General features: G+C 44.6%; 1 protein-coding gene across 6 annotated transcripts in view; it reads right to left on the reverse strand.

Moving 5' to 3' along the window:
- Window positions 1–15,286, reverse strand: part of RALGAPB (Ral GTPase activating protein non-catalytic subunit beta) — an 80,688-nt gene extending 65,402 nt beyond the window's left edge. For 2 of the 6 annotated variants that reach the window (XM_083147658.1, XM_083147655.1), the window contains exons 1-3: window positions 15,045–15,286; window positions 11,098–11,300; window positions 10,706–10,908 (exon numbers count right to left, since the gene is read on the reverse strand). In XM_083147658.1, coding sequence (XP_083003784.1) covers window positions 10,706–10,908; window positions 11,098–11,274 — 380 coding nt within the window. In that variant the 5' untranslated portion in view covers window positions 11,275–11,300; window positions 15,045–15,286. The remainder of the gene's footprint in view (window positions 1–10,705; window positions 10,909–11,097; window positions 11,301–15,044) is intronic. The other 4 variants (XM_083147657.1, XM_083147656.1, XM_083147659.1 and 1 more) reach the window with 2 other exon arrangements.
- Window positions 15,287–23,144: the final 7,858 nt, after the last annotated feature.

Here is a 23,144-nt window from a genome sequence, read left to right on the forward strand (position 1 = left end):
GCAAGCAAAAGTCTACAAATATAGTCAGACATGTGTCTATAGGCAGTTGTAAAATAGTCCCCAAAATATCTGTTCCTACAGCAGTTACATGTCCTACTAGCATTAGGGAAATTACCTCATACCTGCCCGGGTACATGAAGCATAATCCTGATAAGAACCCTTTAGAGCAATAACACATGGGTCTAGGATTGTATGAGGCAGATTTGTTAAGCCTGGAGGAGTGATAAGGGGGATTTCACAAAAAGAGTGGAGAAGTGAGCCAGTTGATAAGTTGACCATGGTAACCAATCAGCTTTGAAATACATTCTATAAAAAATATACATAGCAGCTGATTGGTTGCCATGGCAAGTTCTCCACACTTCTCAATGCTTCATGAAAAGACCTGACAGTGATGACAAAGTGGAAGGTGATCATGTCCCAGCAAACCAGATTCTAGTTGTCAAATTGTAGGCTGGGTTTGACAGGGGCCTATTTAATCGGGTAATAGTATACCAACTCAATGCATGAAATGAAAGGAAGTGTTTATACATAAACTAAACAAATTGACCATGCTCTTTGTCAACACCATAATAGCTTTAATGTTTTAAGGGGTATTCAATTAGGGCAGGTTATTCAGAGAGTCAGAAAAATAGGCAGTGTTGAAAAACATGTGGATCGGCAAATTACTCACCGTTCTGTGAGTGTTTTAGTAAAAAATGTGTCCGTTTGATGCAGATTTGTCTTTTTAAACAAAGTCAAACCTGCATCGGAGGAAAAACAGTCCGAAAACCGCTGCATTAAATAGCTAAATCCAGATTTTTCGACTGAACGAAAAATACAGACATTTACTAATTGCCAATTTTATTGATCAAAATCTACGTTGCGATAATTTTTAATTTGAGTTAAGTGGTTATTTAAAGGAATATCAGAATACATTTTACAAAATATATAGTCCATAAATTGTATATATGAAGCTTGATAACTGCATATGGAATGCAGGAAGGCTAGATAAATGACAAGGCGCCTAGAGCTGTACAGAGTAATCCCTTTCTAAACTGTTATTATTCTCCAGGCTGCTAATAAAGGCTCGGTTTTTCCATTCTGCTATAATGTAAAACGTTTGTAACATTTCCACATTGAAATGCTCTAAATGTATTGGCTGACAAAATTAAACAAAGAAAACATTTGTAATTATAGAGGTTCCTTATTAGGATGGATATTTCCACAGGGAATGCAGTGCTCGTGCACATACTGTAACAAGTTCTGTCTGTACCTATGCATCCTCCCAAATTATTGTCCTTTCTATTATTGCCATATGTGGGACAAAGGATTCACAGACACACTAGGGCAGGGGTCCTCACTATTTTGCTCTGGGACCCCATCAGACAATAAAAATATTTACGGGACCCCAGCAAGTTACTGCAGAAGGTCATCACATCACATGTGTAGGCAGCAGACAGCACATACATGGCAGAATTGTGGAGCCACACAGTGATTTGAGAAGCTTATATAACAGACAATTCAATAGATTTTTCAGACTCCTTGAATCACTGACTGAGATTAGAAAAGTCATCAGTCTGATGGTCACCAACCTGGAGTCGCGACCCCAGGCTAAGCAGGTGGGGACCCACTTTGGGGTCAGGACCCACAGTTTGAGAACCGCTGCACTAGGGTACCATAGAATACTCCTTATGCTACTATGACAGACCCTCACTGCATTCATTGCAAAATTTTTAGTGAAGTCACTATAGGACATACACTGTAGACTAGTAAGCCCACTTGAAGCAAAAGCTTCGACATCTAGTCTGCTACCTTCTGCATTTGTGCATGTAAGAAAGAAGTAGTTTCGTTCTCTGCCAGCAGATGGTAGTGTTTCGGAGACTCACAGACACTAGAGATATAGATAGAGATAGGCTAGAAAATATAATATACATATAGATACATGCATACGGAAGATCAGGGTGCGCTTCCAGAAACAAATTACCACATTTAAAAATAACAAATCTTAATTAATAATAAAAAATGCTCAATGAGCAATAACAATAATACAAAATAAAAATGGATTTCAGCACAATATTCTTGATTAGTTGAACTGTTGTTCGGACTTCCGATAGAAGAAATTCCCAACGCATTTCGTCAAAAAGACTTCCTCAGGGGCAGTGGAAGCAGCATTTTATATGAACAGTTCACACTATAAGTCACAATACATAACAATGAATGTATATATAATAGAACAAATAATTATTAAAAATCTGTGCATAATATCATATATGATAATATCATATATGACCCCAAAGAAGGTAGAAGAACATGCTAACGGAGAAAGAATGGATATGGAGAGAAAAAGACAATGGAGAGGGAAAAAGACATAGGGCAGTATTCAATGAAAAAAAAATTCTCTGTGCATGGCGAGAGATTTTTTCTCTCGCCATGCACTCTCCCTGTTCCGGAGCCTCCTGCTCCCACTATTCAATGTATTTAAGACTCGCCGCCACTCGCGGCGAGTCTTAACCCCTGCAGCGGACGAGCGTCCGCGGCAGGGAGCCGGAAGCAGCCAGAGAGATTAAAGTCTCCCTGGCTGCTCCAGAGGAATGTGGAGGGGAGGAGGGCTCCCCGGGACCCAGGCAGCACAGGCTGCCCCCCCTATAGCCAGCGGAGGAACCCAGTATTCCCTGCACCCGATCGTGCATATTAACGATCGGGTGCAGTGAATACATGAATATCTAATGAGCGGCTCGAGTGCTCCGGCCCCCTGCTGGCTGCACGGTGTAAAAAAAAAAAAAAAATTAAATTTTTTTTTATTTTATTTAATATATATTCATGTGCTATAAGCACATGAATAAAAATAACATGCCCCTTCACAGAAAAAAACACCTGATTTTTTTACACCAAAAAAAAAAAAAAAAAACCTTTTAGTTTAAAAGTTCACATTCCAGCTCTTCATCAAAAGATGGAGAATTTCTACACGGAGAGACGGGGAAAATCACTTAAAAAGACGGCGAATATTTCACATTGAATAGGGTGGTTCACTTTTGGAGAGCAAAATGCTCCGTCCAAGGCGAAAAAAGCAAAAATTCTCCATAAAACACGGAGAATTTTTCTCATTGAATACTGCCCATAGAATTCAATTATGTCTATAGTGAGTTTCTAGATCTTAAAGGCAACGAGTTAGCCAATAGGGCACCAAGATGTTAGCAGCAGATCCTTAAAATCCTGTAGGTTGTAAATTAGGGCCTTCATGCCTCAAACTTATTTTTCATCATGTGGAGAGAGCCAACTGCTAACAGGGAATACCATTCCTATAAAGGGCTTTACTTAGACTTCAACAATGTTTATTTAGGTATCAGCCACATGAATGCCAAGATTTGTTTCAGCAATTTGTCCTACAGTCGCTCTGGGATTGGACCAGACTAACCTTCGGTCTCCACAAGTATAAACAGGACATTTTTTTTAGCCCCTTTGAGTAGAATCAATTCAAGTCAGATCCATTCAGACATTCATTTGCAGGAATGTTTCTGTCATGGGCTATTCAATGCAGCAGCCAAATCAACTGTCACCTGGCCTGGTGGTGGTACAGGTGAGCATGGTAGGAGGGTGCGGACGTCGCCGGATGAGCTGCCGCTCACCCAGAGCCATCCTCCCTGCTTCAATCTGACTTTTTTTTAAAGTCAGATTGAGATGGTCGGGAAGGGGGCAAAGACCCAGTTTCCGAGAAAAGCAGGTGGATTGGCAGCTATTCCATTTGGTTACCGACAGGTCAGAGCATTTGTAAAAAAGCAGAAAATAGTTTCAGCTTTTTAAAACATCAAAACCATCACAACTTTGACGTCCTAAGCCATGTATACAATGGGAGGGGTCAAGAGGGACAGCTGTGACGGTCCCTGAAGATCTGAGGGGCCCCAGAACATGGCTGTGGTGGCAGTGATGTACTCAGTCACCCGACGTGTGTCCCCGGCCATTCTGCATCTGATGTGTGCTCCCAGCTGCCTATATGTGCCCCCCTTACTCGGCTGCTTGATCTACAGCCCTGGAAGGAGGTGAGGAGGTGGCTGTGAGCAGAGCCATCAGGAACTGGTAAGTATGTAAACACAGTGGGAGGGCGCCAAGCCAGAGATTCAGTTCTGCTGGCTATACCCTGCTGGTTACCGTGACCCCCTTGCGGCACCCGCCAGACAGAAATCCGGTGCCTCCTGTCCTGCTCCCCTTTCGGCTGGGGCATTATGGTGTGTTATATAATATGTAATAGACATTACAGTGTGTACCACAATGTTTAATGGGCATTATGTTGTGTGGCATAATGTGTACTCGGCAATACGTGTGCAGCATAATGTTGAATGGGCATTATGTTATGTGGCATAATGTTGAATGGGCATTATGACGTGTGGTATAATGTTGAATGGACATTATGGTGTGTGGCGTAATGGGCATTACAGTGTGCGGCATAATGTGTAAAGGGCATTACATTGTGTGACAATGTGCGATTAGCATTACTGTGTGGGGCATAACGTGTGCGGCATAATGTGTAATGGGCATTATTGTGTAGATTTTTTGCAGCAGGCCTTTGGTGAGCACTGGCCCTATTTTTAGGGTGTGTGTAAAAATGTCTAGTTACAGCACTGCTGCTGTACTATGGGCATTATATACCTTTTTTCAAGTATGGAAGGGCACACATTTGTGCAGGGTTGCGCAGAACACACTATCACCAGCCCTGGCTGTGAGGTTAATTTAAGATTTGGGAAGAATAAGATGTGATGAGGCCCAGCAGGGCCCCAAAATTTCTGTTGCCGGCCCTGGGGGGGCAGAGGAGTGAATTTACATTTCTCAATGCTCTTCTGTGCAATTGCCGGGTGGGGGTTACTCGGATAAGCAGTGATTGGCAGCAAGGCAGACACTGGGGGAGAGTGCAGAAGGGCTGGGATGCCCCTCTGAGTAGCAGCTGCTTATTGCAATCCTGACTAAACTCTGGTGATATACCTCTGCAATTTGTCCTGGATCTTGGCTGCTCGCTGAAATAACCTGAGTTCCTTCTAGAAGGTATGAGCTGCTAGCAACCTGCACACTGTGCTAATTATCATCCTGTGTGAATGCTGAAATCACCAAATCTTTATATGCTGTACCTGCACAGCAATTACTGGAGGACTGTTCAAACTTTTCTCATGCAGCATACTTGTCGAGCCTGGTCAGATGTCTTTCTCAGCTCCCCATGGCCTTCCAAACTGCAACCTTTATTACAGGCCACAGGCCTGTCCATACCATGCCAGGTTTACCCCCAAGCACTAAAATAGGGTGCAATCACATGATTCACTACAGCCATTTCTGAAATACTGAACTAGCTACTAGTGCTATCATTAACTATTTCCATAGTCTTCTAAACATTGACTACCATCTTCGGTTACCATTGGTCATTACCGATCTCTGCTGTCTGCTTCCAAGCATTCCAGTTCATCTCCTGAAGTACCATTCTCTGCTACCAGTAACCATTCAGAGAGTCATTGTCGATATCAGCCACCATCGATAACGGTCACCATGGTTGGACGCCTACCAGTTGTACCACACCAGAGCTTTGTCTACTTACCTGCAGAGTATACTACGTTGTCTCCAGCACACAATTGATGATCAACATAGGTCAGTCCTGATAACCTCAATCCAGACGATTTTCAGACTCTCCTCTGGTCCTCTCAGACTATACTCACCTACACCTGAACTCCGGATTCTAAGTTACGCCTCTGGTCCTGGACTACACTTACCCCTAAGAACTACCCATCTATGTGGGTAAACCTAATCAGAACCACAAGCTTCCACTTTGTTCCAGAGCAAGTCACCCTAACTGATCAAGTTCAAACCTTAGATGATGCTAGAAGAATATCTTCCGCCATCCACCCTTTCTGCATTTGTTACTAGTCACATTATTTATGACCAGGTCAGATAGGGTTAGGATCATTTGGTCTACAGTGAAAATGTAGACATGGGGTTTTTCAGTGTTTTTTTTTTACCCGAATGTCGACACAGTTTGACGTGCACCACTGCACTCGGTATACTATTTTATGCTCCCACCACACCCTAGTGGATGGTAGGGCATGAAATACTGCTGGCTCCGGTGCCTTCATAGGTGATTATGATGAACTCCACCACTATTATATTTCCAGTAACAAGACGGCACTCAGGAGACTTGATAAAAATGTTACTGCTCAATACATTAGTCAACATTCCGGGGCTCATTAACCCCATCATCAGGACCTGATGATGGGGTACTCAGTCCCGAAAATCCATGATTCAAACGTAAAAATTCCTCTCCCCGATGCCTCTGTAGTGCTTCTTGTGCTGTGTTTAGCAGAAGAATTTTACTGCTGTTGAGACAGACTGAGTGCAGGTAATTTGAAGAGTGCCAAAGCATTTCCACTTCTGTTAGTTGGGTGGAAGGGGGGGGGGGGACTGTTAAATATTTCATTGAGGCCGATAGATTGACTTTAAAACAAAGTCTTCCGAATGGAACATATTTTCTTTTGTACTAGAAGGAACACAGAAAACTAAACTACTCAATCCACAAGCCAGATATATTTTCACTATACTTTTGAACATTTTAGTAAAATAAAAAAATTTTGTACACACAAAACCACACTTTTAATTAGTATTTAACACGCTGAGGTATTACAAGTGTGCTGCCCTTTAAAATGTCAGCCAAAGATATTGGGTAAACAGCTCTATACTGTACAGCAACATTATAGCTGCAATACAACTTAACCACAACATTGTGGTTATAGTAAGTAACAAAAACTTTGATCCAAACATATATTTAAAAAGTTTTATGCAGAATTGGAGTTAATATAGAATGGGACATCTTAGGCCAAGTACACACCAGAACGATCATGATTGTGAGACGATCATACAATGGTCGCGGAATCTGCACACAATCTGTACCCAGTTGAAGGAATTTTTTTTTTACAAATTCTGACTGCAGCAGGTAGGATCTACAAAACAACCAAAGGACCAGCAGGGATGCACATCAGATCTAAAACATGCACAATTTATATACAATTGGTTGAAAATGCATCAAAATTGATGGGATTGAGGCCAAGTCGTTCTGGTGTGTACCCAGCATAAGGGGCAATGATATAAGCTCTGTCTGTTTTCACAAGATCAGCAGACAAGTATGGCATGGATACCATAAATATGCTAAAACTAACCTTATCCAGTGGGGAAGAAGAACACATAGTACTACAATTACATGCCACTATATTATTCTATTCATGTGAAAGAAACACCTCAGCTACTATTTACTAAAGCTCCACACACACACTTGCGTATATAATAAGCGATATCGGTCATTATATCATTTAGTGTGTATTCTTATAACATGCTTCTACGGGTCGATAGTGCCACCCCTCCGTCATCGGTTCATGTACAGACAAGGGAGCATATAGTTATGATGGCGCCCGCTCCCCCACCATCAGCAAGCAGTGATCGCGAAAACCCCCAGAAATTATGGGTCCCTGGGACCCCTCACTTACAAAAATCGGGGTCCTACTTGACCTTTTCTGGGTCCCAATGGAATAAAGCCTCCTCTCCCCTTCCCCAGCATGGCACATACATTGGCAATTTGCCCACTCACATAAAGCAAGATACACATAACTAGAAAAAGGCATAATGTCGGAATAGGGACACCTGTGCTGCACCAATCAGGATTCTGCCCGTCCATTGTTTCTAGAACAGAATTAAAAGTAATGTCAGGAGGAACAGGAGGGATAGGGTTAGTGACATCCCAGCAGAGTCTATAGGCTCCTCTCCTACAGGCAGCTCTGCCTGTTCAGAGTTAATTGCTGAGCTGCAGCCTCTATGCCAGCCGTGCTGTGAGGTGAGGAGGGGACAAGTGGGCCATTAACAGCCACCACTCAGAGCCTGGAGGAGGTGACAGTGACACACAAGAGAGCAGCACCGCGAGGTAGGAGAGGAGGAGGGAAGTCTGTAGCCCGAGTCTTGCTAGCAATAAATCCCCTTACATGACACAGCCAAGCAGCCTGCTAAATAAACCACGCACCCCTCTTACCTCTACTTCCTGCCCGGGTCTGCTCCGTCCTCACTGTCACACCTCCCTGGTTCTGGCCCCCAATGCTGGTTTCAGTTCCTCGTGCTCCGTCCTCACACCAGCTGCAGCTCTGTTCCCCTGCTGAGCAGCTGCTTCTGGTGTTGGCTCCAGACGTCTGTTGATGAGGCACAGCGCAGGAGCCAGCTTACGCGGCTTCCGTGCACTGCTGCCTATGACTCTGCAGTGACAGGGACCCTTTCATTTTCGCGCCCAGCAGATGTGTGAAGTGGCCGTAAGTCACACTATGTCTTCTTCTTTACGGTCGCATCCATCACAACTGAGGGCGAAACAAATCCCGCCGCCCTTGTCACACATATTGACACGGCGTGCACGCCGAAATGGCTGGAGCGCATCCCAGGGGACCCAGCGATTCATAAAAAATGAGTCCCTGGTGCTCCAAACTGGGTAAAATACTCGCTATTGCGAGAATTTGCAAACTCTGAGCAAGTGTGTATGCACTTGCCGATGCGGGCACCCCATATAGCATGTATGTGCCCTAAGTCAGACAGCCATGTAATGCCGTGTTCTCACTGCGAGTGAGAAATACACAGCTTTTCCCCGGGATTGAAATGCCGGGTACTGCCGCGCTGGACCCCCGTTCTCACTGAAAGGCAAATTCCCGGGTGAAGAAGTTCTACCTGGGAATTTGCCTTTTAACACGGGTTTTTCAGCAGTGTGAATGGGTCGACCCGTGTCTGCATACCCGGATCTCAGAAATGGGTAAAAAGAAGGGTTTTACCCGTGTCTGAGATGCGGGTATGCGACCCGTTTACACTGCCAAAAATCATGTGTTAAAAGGAAAATTCCCGGGTCTACATGCTAGACCCGGGAATTTGGCTGCAGTGAGAACGGGGTATTACATTTAAATTTTATTATGGAAACAATGCTACCATCTGAAGTAAACCCCAAAGCTGTGTATACACAGATAAAGCATCTCATCAGCCAGCCGTCCTTTTTCTAACATGCTGAAACCATCGGATTACATAGTCATACATGGAGATATTTCATAGTGTATGAAAACAATAGCTGCATTCCTCCCCTGGGGAGGAATCATAATGTAATTGGACAGAATAGCTTATACACTGCTAGATCTGCTGACCAATTATCGGATCTAATCGGACATTTCAGCTGTAGTTTATTTAGTATGCTGATTCCGCTTAGCAAGGTACAAGGTTCACACCAAATGCTTAACATTCATCCTTGTTTTTTGCTTTGGTTATGTCTGAACTAAATGACTAAGGAGTTATGTTATCATAATATACAGGCAAAGCATTGGTAAATACAAGTACTATGAGATTTGACATTGTGACAAATGGGCAGTTGCATTTGAAGTCAAATAGGTAGTGGTAGGAAAAATCCAAAAAACCGTAACCATAGTTCTTTACACTGTAGACTGCTTCCAGCTAGAACAACTAATGTGATCATCCACAATACTATACTATAATAAATAGAAGTATAATTAAATGACAAAATGTGCCCTGCCCTTTTAGAAGCACCTGCAGAAACAGCCTGATCTCTACCTTCCCCAGCCGCTGGTCGCAGTGTCCCGTGGGTGAAAAGTGCTGTGGTTTAGCGCTCATCGCCGGTGAATAGATGCCATGCACATGTAAACAATTTCCTTGTATCTCTGACCTACAGTATCTGCCATTTATATTCCAAGCTGGATCTGTCTCTTATCACCCTCTCTCTGCAGCATATCAGCTCAGGAAAGTCACCATAAGCTCCCTGCTCCCTGTAATACAGTTGTGCAGACATGGGACGTAATATCCTGCAGTTCATGATCTGATGTGTCACCTATACCGATACATCAACTTTGTCCTGTGTTCTAAGTTGGGGCTACAAAAGACAGCACTGTACTAAAATAAACCAATAATATGATCAGCAGAGAACATTGCTTTATAATCCAATAGTCTGCACTTTGTCTTGCATCAATTATAAACGTTCAAAAAAAGGCCAATACAAGCAGAGCACAAAGGACTGCTGAAACTCGTACATATCTATCTATGGAGCAGAAGTATTAAGCCTGGTGAAGAGATAAAGTAGAAGGTGATAAGGCACCAGCCAAACAGCCATTTGAAAAAGTACAGTTATGGCGCCCATACACTTGTGCGATCGGATGCGATGTCCCATTAGATCTTATTGGGCCCAAGTGCTTTTTCTCCAGCACCCGATGTGGCATGCCACATCGGGTGCTGGAAGAGGGCTGGCAGCGGTGTAACGAGGCGGGCGGAGTGCGGCAGCAGTCAACATTTGAAAACACTGGGCGGCCTCTCAGCTGACTACTCACTCCTCTACATCGCCGCCCGCGCACTTGCTGATTGCTTATGTCATTCGCTATATATGTGCAGCCCATCTCTATCGACACAACATCTGACCAACGGGCCTGTGCTTTGTGTTTCATGGTACATAAAATCATGTGATTTATCGAACAGATGTGGTCGAAATCGAATGATTGTATACAATATCTCATAAGTGTATGGGAGAGTTGATTGGCTGGTGTGTTATAACCAGCCACTTTATCTCTTCAACAGGCTTAATACATCTGGCCCTATATCTGCAACAAATACATGCAACAGAACCAGCGCCACTGCTATATTTTTTAACAATGTTTTTCGCCTAATTCAGTGCCTGTAAAGACCTCACCTTGGTACAAAGACATTCTGCAGATGCTTAAGAATGATTTGAATGTACATGTTTGGTTCTCTGATAATTGGTTGGGGAATGGAATCCTTGGGAGAAACCAGGGCCATAATCCAATCAGTATACACGTCCACACAGTATTTCACAGTGTCTCCCTCTAGTGGTAAAGTAAGCCCATAGCATATAACCTCCATGGTCCACTTCACCTAGAAATTAGAAAGAGCACTTTTTAGAAAATGTACAGACTTTATTGTATTTTACTAAAAAAAAGTATATGGAAGTCACAGAAATATTCTGAATATGAACATTACTTGTAAACACATGGTATAAAAGGTAGGAGATAACACTGCAGGCTATATTTAGCTAAGCAGTCCTGTGGAACAGAGAAATAGTACCTCTTTATCAGTTTTCAGGATGCTCTCACTTCCAACAGAATTAAGTGATTGTCCCAACGGGCGGACCACAGCATTTGCCACGTCCCGACCCACATTTTCAGGATAGCTGTGCAGCACACTGGTGTGACCTTGGTCATTCTTTATAACAAGGTGCAGCGTCCGCCACTCAGAGTACATGTTGAATACTTCTCTAATCCCACTGCCTGCAAAGAAGAGAACTTAGGTCTTATAAAAGGCAACTGAGACCTGGGTTTATAAATAATTTACATGCAATTACAAAGCTACAGAAATCCAACTCAAAAAAAGAAATTGTAAAGTACAGAGCATAGTATATTAACCATATGAAGAACAAAATTAACCAAGCAGAATACTCACAATTATGACATTTAGAACACATTATCTCTGTTAGTAAGAAAAATAGTAATTGTCCTAGTGTTCATTCTAGCACCCGCTGTCTTTGAAAATCCATTCAGTTCCTGTTCCCTGCCTGGGGTGTCGCTGTCTGCTGTGGTGTTTCTAGCACAGGCCTGGTTTGCATATCAGTGCTGATATACAGACCACACTGTGGTAGAAGCATTACAGCAGACAGTGACACCTCAGACAGGGAAGAGGAACTGCATGGGTTTTCAAAGATAGCGGGTGCTAGAATGAACTCTATTGTCCTATTGATTAATAAAGCATCTTAGCTGTATGCATGCCAAGAAAATAATGGTTCCCCATTCACTGCTGCATGTCGCTACAAGACATTATGTATATTATGGCCCTTTGGCTGTAAAAAACATATAATGTACACTGGATAAATGCTTTTGTTGCATCCACTATATGCTACTAGTAAAGTATACCATACTGAATGCCAGCATAAGCAATTCATAAAGATCTATATGCAATCATCAGCTTTAAGGTGCCCAATAAACGGAAAAATTGCGCTGTGCTATGCGCGCTCCCGTGGGCATCTCATCACACAGTGCAAAAAGTATGTGCTGCACAAACTTTTTGTACTTCTTCTAATCGCATGCAAATCACATGCAATTTGATCGCGTGTGATTTGATGCAATAGATTTCAAAATGCACAGAAAAAATCTCACCGTGTTTGGGCACCTTTAGGCTATATCTAGCACCTCATTCCATGGCAAAATATAGTACTGCATATGGCAGATATTTTAAATGAGGGCCCAGACAAACTCTGGAATCAAGGTATATTGCGGGTAGAAGGTACTTTTTATTTTCAAGAGGGGATAAATTGAGGGATCACTGGACTAGCAGAGGATACTTAAGTTCAGGGAGAAAAAAATAATTGTAACTGCTAGACAGCAATGAGACAAATGGGCAGTTGTATTTGAAGTCAAATAGGTAGTGTAGGAAAAATCCAAAAACCGTAACCATAGTTCTTTACACTGTAGACTGCTTCCAGCTAAAACAACTAATCTGATCATCCACAATACTATAATAAAGTGGAATGCTCCCTGCCAGATTTTTACATGACAAAATGTGCCCTGCCCTTTTAGAAGCACCTGCAGCAACAGCCTGATCTCTGCCTTCCCCAGCCGCTGGTCGCAGTGTCCCCTGGGTGGAAAGTGCTGTGGTTTAGAACTCATCGCCGGTGAATAGATGTAAACAGTATCTATTCCACCGAAGGCATAGATTGGAAGCAGCTGTACACACCTCCAAGAGTAATGATCTGAGGGGAGGGTCACAAGCATGTCCAAAAAAGTGGTCATGCTTCTTGTCTTCTTCCGAGCACACACAAAAGACCCAATTTAACCAGTGAAAACAAAAACAGTTAGAAGCAGCATCCCCCATGTTAAGATCTAGAGCAGGGGGTAGCCAACTCCAGTCCTCGAGAGCTACCAACAGTTAATGTTTTCCAGGTCTCCTCACAGAGGGGTAGATTTATGAAGCAGTGATAAGGGAGGAGAAGTGATAAAGTGCCTGGTACTTTATCACTGGCCAATCAGCTTCTGACTGTTAAGTTACAGGCTGGGTTTAAATAGGAGCTGATTGGCTGGTGATAAATTACCAGGCACTGTATCACTTCTCCATAAATCTACCCCAGAATCACAAGTGAAGTAATTAGCTCCACCTGTGGATCTTTTAAAATGTGTTAGTCAGTAATGAGTGCACCTGTGTACTTGCGATGTGAGCTGGAAATGTGAACTGTTGGTAGCTCTCGAGGACTGGGGTTGGTTATTAAATTAAATGACCCCTTATAAATTAGCCACAGGATTACCAAGCATGAAGTTTATTGTGCACTTATGCTGTGTACACACGGGGGCGATAGGGGCTGAAATCACTGGAAGTATGGTCGCCTGCGACCATATTGCCAGTGATGGGAGTGTGCCCTGGCGATAAAATCGCCAGGTGGGTGCTCCCGTTTTCAGCCTCGTTCTAATCGCTGGTCGCAGGAGCTTGCTCACGCTACCAGCTGATTACCTCTGCGGCACTGCCGGCAGAGGTTCCCTTTCATCAGCGACCATCTCTGGTCGCCGATGAAAAGGAGAAACTGAGCAATATATTGCACAGCCATATATTGCTGAGCAATATATCTCCCCTGTGTGTACGGGCTTTAGAAGAGGTATATTTCCGAAAACATTGCATAAGATGAAAAATCAGGATGGCTCATGCAAATCAGTGCCATCAAGTTTTGGAAAACTTCTCCAAATGATAAAACATCTATAATGAATATTTTTGATCACAGGTAACTGTTCTGTGACAAGCACATCAAGTGAGATGAGTTTATTCGACAACTGCTTCTTTATTGGTATTTATGCTTTTTACTTAATTTATAACAAAATGTTTTGTCTATGACATTTTCTTTAACATTACATGATGTGTATTCATGCATTATTATACAGTATGTGCTAAACTGCCTCCAATAGAAGACAGCATTTATAGCAGGGATGGGGCACCTTCAGCCCTCCAGCTGTTGAACTATACATCTTTTGCAAGGCATACTGGGATGCGTAGTGCCCCATGCCTGATTTATAGCATCATAGATGCAGACATTTTCAAATGTATGAGTAGTTAAATACGTGGTAAATTTTCACAAAAATCGGAGCAAGCAGCATCAATTATACCCCTTTTACACAAGCCTAATATTCAGGGTTTTTGCATGGGAGAGAGAAAAACCCAGGATTTTAGGCAGGTGGAAATGCTCCCAGTTAAAATAACCTGGGTCGTGAGACTCAGCATTTCAACCCAGGTAGCAACCAGGGTTGAACACGGATTCAGCCCGGGTAACTGAGTAGTGTAAACAGATAACCTGGGTCGATGCAACCCGGGTCCCATTCACTGCAATGCAAAAGACATCACTGGGAGATGCTCTCATCTCACAATGCCTCCCTAACCCTGCTACTCAATGATATCACCCGCCTGGCATTATGCCGGGTGGGTACTCTCGTATAAAAGGGTTCACAAGCTGGGTCGCACTGCTTGTAGATGGAAAAGGGTATTAGTGACTGCACATATGACAGAAAGCCCTGTGAAGTGATAAAGTGACTGGTACTTTTCAACGGCCAATCAGCTCCTAATAGAAGTTGATCAAACCCCAGCCTGTAATTTGACAGTTGTGAGCTGATTGGCCGGTGATAACAGACAAGCCAGTCAGCCCCAACTGTCATTTTGTTTCAAATCCAGCCTGCACCTTGACAATTAGGAGCTGACTGGTTAGTTATCACCAGACAAATGCCCTCATACCACTGTGGCTACCCATAACAACAAGTGCCAGCATGAATCAAGTACCCCTACTACCTTCCAATGTTAGCTGAACTTACACCCCCCCGGTCAGCTAACCACTTACTAATTGATGCCAGGGCACCTCCCCAAATGCAATGCCAAGTAGTATCATCTACACAACACCCTCTACGGAGCCTCCCGGTAAAATAATGCCACCATTGAAAACTATCTGGCCCATGGGAAGTAGAGGTGCCACCGCCGCTCTGCCCTCTCACCTCATACAGTCTACGGGACAGCTATTACAGCAGCTCCGGTCGTGCATGAGTCAGGCTGGGTCGCTCAATGAACAGCAGGCCCGGCCGGGTCACCGCTTCCGCAACCCGCAGGGCGGATCACCCAGAGCCGACGGAAGATGGCCGGCCTCCCGCTCCGGTCACGTGACACTGGCCAATCGCAAAAGCAATTGGTCGGCAACCGACACTCACAGTCGAGCTACCAATGATAGAGCTCCAATCCCGTGATGTTATCCGGAAAAGGGGGTCAGGCATCCTCTAGTCCACAGCGAGGCTTGCAACGCATCTTGTTGACAGTGACAGCTCTGGGTGGGAGCTGCGCATGCGCATTGGATGCTGGCAGGTCCTGTAGCGTGACAGTGCATGCCAGGGTAAATCCGTCCGTAGTACTGGCAATGCACAGTCTACTGGGTATATTATCGCAGGCAGACATGGGTATATGCGATGCTGTACTGTGCCCACAGCACGTGATCAATGAGAAATATCTTAAAATGTTTGCAGCTATGGCAAACACCAAGAATATGTTAAAAACAAAGTTTTTGGGGTGCTAGAAAGTTTGTGTACCCTTTAGGACAGGATTGGCCAAACTGGTCCACGAGAACTAGCAACGGTCCACATTTTCCAAATCACCTAGCTGGTGCACAGGTGTGGTCATAGTAACTCACATTTTCAAACCTGCTGCATCATTCCTACTATAGATCAGAATCACTTTATTGGCCATGTATACTCTCCTATACTAGGAATTTTTTGTGGATACATTGCAGCTTCAAGCATGGTACAAGAGGGATAACAGGACATACATACATTGCATCAGTTGCACTTACAAATGACAATTCACATGTTATGATTTGCAAGGTTAGATAGAGTAGTTAGGTGTTTAAATTAGCAGTACATTGTTCAATAGTTGAATAGCTGTCGGGAAGAAGCTTTTTGCGGTTCTTGACCAGGGCCGGTGCAAGTCACCGGAGCGCCCCAGGCGAGTCGGGGTGGGGGCGCCCCGGTGCGGGGGGTGGGGGTGGGGGTGTGTGTGTGGTACCTGTCTTCCGGCGCTGTCTATTTCAATCTGGCGGCGGAGGCAGCGGGGGTCCCTGCAGTCCATTAAAAATCACGAGCGCTATCCGCCGGGCTATGCGGAAGCGCTTCTAGTGTGAAAACACTGGCAGCACGCTGATTGGCTGAGATCAGCGTGCGCCGTGCTGCCAGAGTTTTCACACTAGAAGCGCTTCCGCATAGCCCGGCGGATAGCGCTCGTGATTTTTAATGGACTGCAGGGACCCCTGCTGCCTCCGCCGCCAGATTTAAATAGACAGCACCGTAGGACAGGTACCCGGGCGGCACAAAATGCCGCCCTCCAGTGGCCGGCGCCCTAGGCAAATGCCTAGATTTGCCTAGTGGTGGCGCCGGCCCTGTTCTTGACGATTAGGCAGGAATGGACCTGTAGTGTCTACCTGATGGGAGAATATCAAACAAGTTATGGCCAGGGTGGAGTTTGTCCGCCACGATCTTCCCAGCTCGCTTCTTGACCCCAGTTAAGTATTGTTCCCTTACAGGGGGGAGGTCCATCCCAATAATCTTCTCTGCTGTCCTCACCACTCTGCAGGCTTCGTTTGTCAGATTCATTGGCCCCTCCATACCAGATTGTAATAGAGGAGCATAGAACGGACTCGACGATAGCAGTGTAAAAGAGTTGCAGCAGCTCCTGCGGAATGTTGAATTTTTTCAGTTGCCTCAGAAAGAACAGCCGCTGCTGGGCCTTTTTGACAATGGAAGTTATGTTGGGCTCCCATCTGAGGTTGCAAGACATTTTTGTCCCAAGGCATTTGAAGGTCTCTACCCATGACACCACTCTGTTGGAAATTACCAGTGGGACCTTGACATTTGGTTTTCTCCTGAAGTCTACTATCATCTCGAATGTTTTAATGGGGTTTAGGCCCAGGTTGTTTCTGCCGCACCACTGTGAAAGTCTTTCCACTTCCCGTCTGTATGCAGACTCATCTGCCTCCTTGATTAGGCCGATAATGGTGGTGTCATCAGCAAATTTTATGATTTTTACTGACTGGTCACTCGAGATGCAGTCATTAGTGTAGAGGGAGAAGAGCAGGGGGGAAAGGACACATCCCTGGGGAGCACCAGTGCTGATCATACGAATGGCGGATGTGAAGGCTCCGGCTTTCACCACCTGTTTCCGTGCCGTCAGGAAATCCACAATCCAGGAGCAGGTAGATTCTGGAACTCCTAGGTAGAGAAGTTTGGGCTTTAGGATAATGGAGGCAATTGTGTTAAATGCAGAGCTGAAGTCAATGAATATGACCCTTGCGTAGGTGCCTGGATGATCCAGGTGTTCCAGGATATAATGCAGCCCTAGGTTAACTGCATCCTCAATACTTCTGTTTGCTCGGTAGGCGAACTGCAGGGGGTCGAGATGGGTGTTTGTCACCTCCCTCAGATGTTTCAATACAAGACTTTCGAGTGCCTTCATGACCACTGATTTTAGCGCGACTGGCCTGTAGTCATTTAGATCCTTCACAGCCAACTTCATGGGAACCGAAATAATAATTGAGTGTTTGAAGCAGGCGGGGACCCTACTCATTTCCAGTGAGGTGTTAAAGATCACAGTGAAGATGGGTGCAAGCTGCATTGCACAGATTTTAAGGGTAGACTCCATCAGGACCTGCAGCCTTCCTAAGTCTGACCCTTTTGAACAAAGCTTCTACCTCCCCCTGGTCCACCTGCAAGACCTTGGAGTGTTGGTCAAGGTGGTGTGGCGGTGGAGCCGCCTTACTATGGTCAAGAGGAGGGGGGGTATGAGGCACTGGGCTCCTTTTTCGAATCTGCAGTAAAACTCGTTTAGCTCCTCAGCCAGTTCCTGGAGCATTGGAGTTGGGCTTGGGGCTTTCTTGTAGCTGGTAATAGCTTGCATACTTTTCCAGACTGCTGCAGGGTCGTTGGCTGAGGGGTTGTTTGTAAGCTTGCTGGCGTAGTGCTTTTTTGCCAGCCTGATTTCACATGTCAGGGTGCCCTATCCCCACCATTGTAGGCCTCTTTCTTGGCCCGGCAGAGCTTCCTTAGCTGACTGCCGAACCACGGCTTATTGTTATTAAAGGATCAAACTGTTTTGGATGGTACATACAGATCCTCACAGAAACTGACGTAGGATGTTACAACGTCTGCTAGTTCGTTCAGGTTATTTGCAGAGGCTTCAAAAACCCTCCAGTCCGTGCAATCGAAACAAGCCTGAAGCTTTAGTTTTGTCTCACTTGACCAGCTTTTGACTGACCTGACAGTAGCCTTTGCTGACTTTAGCTTCTGAGTATACGTTGGGAGGAGGTGGACCAAGCAGTGGTCAGAAAGTCCCAGGGCTGCTTGTGGGATGGATCGGTAGGTAGACTTTATTGCAGTGTAGCAGTGGTCCAGTGTCCGCCCCTCCCTGGTGTGACATTTGACCTGCTGCTTGTACTTTGGTAACTCCTGGGACAGGTTGGCCCTGTTGAAGTTACCTAATATTATGAACATTGAGTCCGGGTGCTTGAGTTTGGTGTCTGTTATCAGGGAAGCTAGTTGCTTGTGGTGTGAAATCAATTGTTTCTGTATTGTATCACAAACAGTGCATATACATGTACATACAGAAATACAATATGGTGAATGTGGGTTTGTGAAAAACCTGGGATGAGCCCCGTGGGGGAATTAGGGTGCCAGCAGGCCCCTTTTTACCATAAGGGGAGGGGCCCTAAACTGCACACCCTGGACATATGAGGTTCTACCTGCTGAGACCTGTAGTGCAGCAAGCAGGAGGAGGAGTTTGCAGGTGCACACTAAATATAAATGCTAGACCTTTTAATATCTTTGCTATATTGCATTGGAGGTTATTAGCATAATGATGGCCATTATTATGGGCTTGTCCACCGCGTCCAGGTTACCTCAATAGGACAAGTCCCTAACACTACTCTGAGACAGGTCCAGGGCACAGGGCCCCCCAGGCCAGCCCAGCAGAACCACCCCATGGCATCACATTAGTGTGAAATTGAAGTGATAGTAAGAGGGATAGGGGAAATTATATGTGATAAGACTTACCTAGGTAAGAGGTAATAATAAATGTGAAGGGTGCTACATATATACTAAACAAACTAAAGGGGTGATTTAAAGTGTACGATATGATGCCATGGAGCAGCCCAGCAACAGCAGCCCAAAGAGCCCTGCGCCCCAAACAGTCCCACAGACTAACACTCAGCATATATATACACCGGTTGGGGACACTTGCCCCGAAGGGGCTTAATGAGACCGCTGGGCTGCATTGTTTCATTTAAGGTTTTTTGGACGATTCCCTTATTTGTTTCAGCTACTTACGTCATCCTCTTGTTATATGTGCCGTTTACTTGTTATTCAACTTATTAGCGGTTACCAGCTTCATGAGCTGTTGTTACTAGTTAGTATTGCCTTGTGTATGTTTTTTATCTCTTATTATATCTTTATAGTATGCTATGCTATGTGACACTATGACTTGTATTTTTTACACTTCTTCCGTGGTTTTATGATCTTTGTATGTTTATTCTAGGTGCTTGTCCGGTTGGCAGGGTGATCATGGAACGCAAGCTGTCAAATTGTGCGGTTCAAGCCGGCTTACGGGATACGGAAGTGTGACGCATGACGTTGACGTCTGTACCTGACCGGAAATGCTGACGATTTGACTGTGCTGAGCGTACGGGATTCCCGCCACACCGAGGGGCGTGTTTGGTATGTATTTATACACCCTGTTGTAATGGTTTTTGTTATGATGATGTCCTGATGAAGAGGCGCAAATAAAAGCCTCGAAACGTTGACTATGACAAGACGTCTGTGAGTTTTCTTTTCACTTTGAGTGCCGCTGCTACATTGTGTATACTACGACCCCTGCCCTGGGTTCGGCTTGGAAGGCACCTACACGCTGATTTGAAACTGAGGAGTGCTGCTTCGATCCTGTCCACTATCGTCTGTTACATTACTAACAGTGGAGTACTAGCACCCGCTTACCTATCCTGGACTGACATTCATTGCTCGTACCACTATTATGGCCGAGTATGATGGTGGTGGTGATATACCTGTGGGCAGTATTAACCTGTCCTTACTTACACAAGGCAAAACCTTCTCCTATTCGGAGTCTGAAGCCGATGGCATTTTGAACAAGCAAGCGCTGGAGGAGGATGAGGTAAAAAGGCCTCTTGAACATCTCTACAGAGATTGGCTACGTCTCAAGCAGCGTGAGATTGATTATCAATATCATAGCATCTCACTGAGCGACTACTACAGAAGTAAACGGATCCCAAGAGGGTTTAGGGTGCGTAATGCACCCACTATTGGACGCTTTAACACCAGCTTCTGCAAGAAGTGGATCGCGATTATCAATAAATGTAGTCTTGATTTGATCCTCTTGGTCATCGAGGAGTCCAATCGAGAGATGGCTATAACACAAGATGGCATTAAGAAATTCGAGGACCAATACAAAAGCAATTTTTCAGCCGACACACAAGTCGACTGGTTGGAGAAATTGAATAAACAAGTTGCCAGTTACAAAAATGAACTTATTCAATTCAAGCGACAGAAACTGGCTAAGGTAAACCTTGACTACGAACAAAATAGAGTTTACTCTTGGATTCAGGGGGCTCCCCGCAATCAAGGCCAGCAGTCTTATCGACGCAACTATAAACAGCGGCGTTTTGGCGCAAATGCAGATTCTTCATCTGATCGCAATACAACAAGCGACTCTGATCCACAGCCACGGGTGATACAAAATTCCGGCATACCAGCAGCCCCTTTAGGGGCACGCACCCGTCAGAAAGGCGTAAAAGATACAGGACCCGTCGAGGTGGCCAAAATAAAAGGCAAAAGAGGTCGACCCCCGCTGAACAGATAGTCTTCAACCTGTCGACACACACTTTGTCTGCTGATGAAGTAAGTGTACTTGGTTATGGCTTGTCTTTTGTCCCTACGGTATCATTTAATTCTATGAACTGGGAAGTAGAAAAATATAAGCTGACTCGCCAGCTAAAGTTAAAAGAACATTTTGGCAAACCTCCACTGACATTACCTATTGTACCCGACTTGGGTATTCCTCCCCAGCTTAAGAAACTTCAGGGGAAATCGACTTTTGAACCTTTTTCTAACAATGCGTCCATCAAGACGTTCTCTCGTATGATTGACACTCAAGTTAAAACTGAAGTGTTGAGTAAATTACCTGTGACATTTGCCAAAAATAACCTGACTAAAGATGAACGGCAGGCTTTGCGCGATTTGTCTTCTTACACTGATATAGTCATCCGGCCCGCCGACAAAGGCGGTGCCGTGGTGATTCAAGATATTACTGAATATAAATCTGAAATAGCAAGTCAATTGTCTGTTGATACTGTGTATAGAAAACTTCAAAGTGACCCTACTGTTGCCTTTTCAGCTAAATTAGATAAACTTCTCCAGGAGGCGGTACGGGAGGGAGTCATCACATCAGAGCTTGCTTCTGCTTTGGTGGTGCAGGCTCCCCTCGTGCCGCTTCTTTATACGCTTCCTAAAATTCACAAGCGTTTGGTGAAGCCCCCCGGCCGCCCCATTATTGCTGCACGGGGTTCTATGTTTCAAAACGTGGCTACTTATATAGATGCTCTTATTCAACCGTGCATACAAGCCAGTCCTGGTTTCCTCTTAGATACCACGTCTTTCTTGAATCGTTTGGCTGAAGTTGGTACTCTTGGTCCTGATTGTTTGCTTTGCAGCATTGATGTAACCAGCCTTTACACCGTTATCCCTAATCAAGGGGGGTTGGCTGCTGTCCGACGTCTTCTGTTGAATAATCCGGTGTATGTCGGCCCTGATGTCGACTTTGTCCTGCGCCTACTGGAACTTGCATTGACGCATAACTATTTTTTATATGATAATTCTTTTTACATCCAAATTAGCGGATGTTCCATGGGAAGCAATTTCGCACCTGCATATGCTAATTCTTATATGCAGGATGCAGAGAAGGAAATCTTTTTTGCAGAGGACAATGTATCTGGTAAGATTCTCTTCTACACCAGGTACATTGACGATCTGTTTGTAATTTGGAATGGCACGAGTGATGAGTTTAGTAACGTCATCAATAGTCATAATGCTACCGAGAGTCCTATTAAATTGACCTTTAATGTTAATAACAATTTTGTTTCATTTTTGGACGTCTTGGTCACTGTAGTTGACGGTCAGATTAGTACCACCCTTTACAGAAAAGACACTGACCGCAACACAGTGTTACATGCAAGCAGTTGCCATCCCAAATCCTTAAAATTCGGTCTCCCCTATTCACAATTTATAAGAGCGCGTAGAATATGCAATGTTACTAGTGAGGCGGAGCGACAGATTGACATCATGATCGACAGGTTTATCCATCGTGGGTATGATAAGACTCTGTTGCTTGAAGCTAAATCAAAAGCGATGCTGCTTAATAGAGATGAGCTGCTTGTGCAAAAAGGGAAGAAATCCAATGAGGGCAAACTGCCCTGGGTCAATCACTTTAGTCATGCTAGTAAGGATATTAAGAAAGTGGTTAAACGTAATTGGCCGACTATTAAAACGGACCCCTCTCTGCATTTAACTGATAGCTCTATCATGCCTTGCTATACCCGTGGCAGGAATTTACGGGATATACTTGTTAAATCTGACGTCGCTCGTGTACAAGCTGCCGGCAGCGAACAATTCTTGTCTTCAAATGTGGGCTGCTATAGGTGTCTTGGTTGCACTACATGTCGTTCATTGGTCCGCACTGACAGCTTTTGCCATCCATCAAGTGGCAAGAGATACATTATCCGGCATAGGGTAACCTGCACGACACGGTATATTATTTATCTTATATCGTGTCCGTGCGGGTTGCACTATGTGGGTAAAACTGAGCGGACACTCAGGGAAAGAATGGCAGGGCATAGACATGCCATTAAAACTGCATTTGAGAAGGGTCACAGTGACCAACCGGTAGCACGCCATTTTTTATTAGCCAAGCACACCATTCCCACCCTTAGGTATGTTATCATTGACCATATCCCTCAAGATATCAGACGAGGTGATAGGTCTCTTAAATTGCTGAGGTGT

This window comes from Crinia signifera, chromosome 6 (genome assembly GCF_055691185.1).
Source record: "Crinia signifera chromosome 6, ASM5569118v1, whole genome shotgun sequence".
NCBI lineage: Eukaryota > Metazoa > Chordata > Amphibia > Anura > Myobatrachidae > Crinia > Crinia signifera.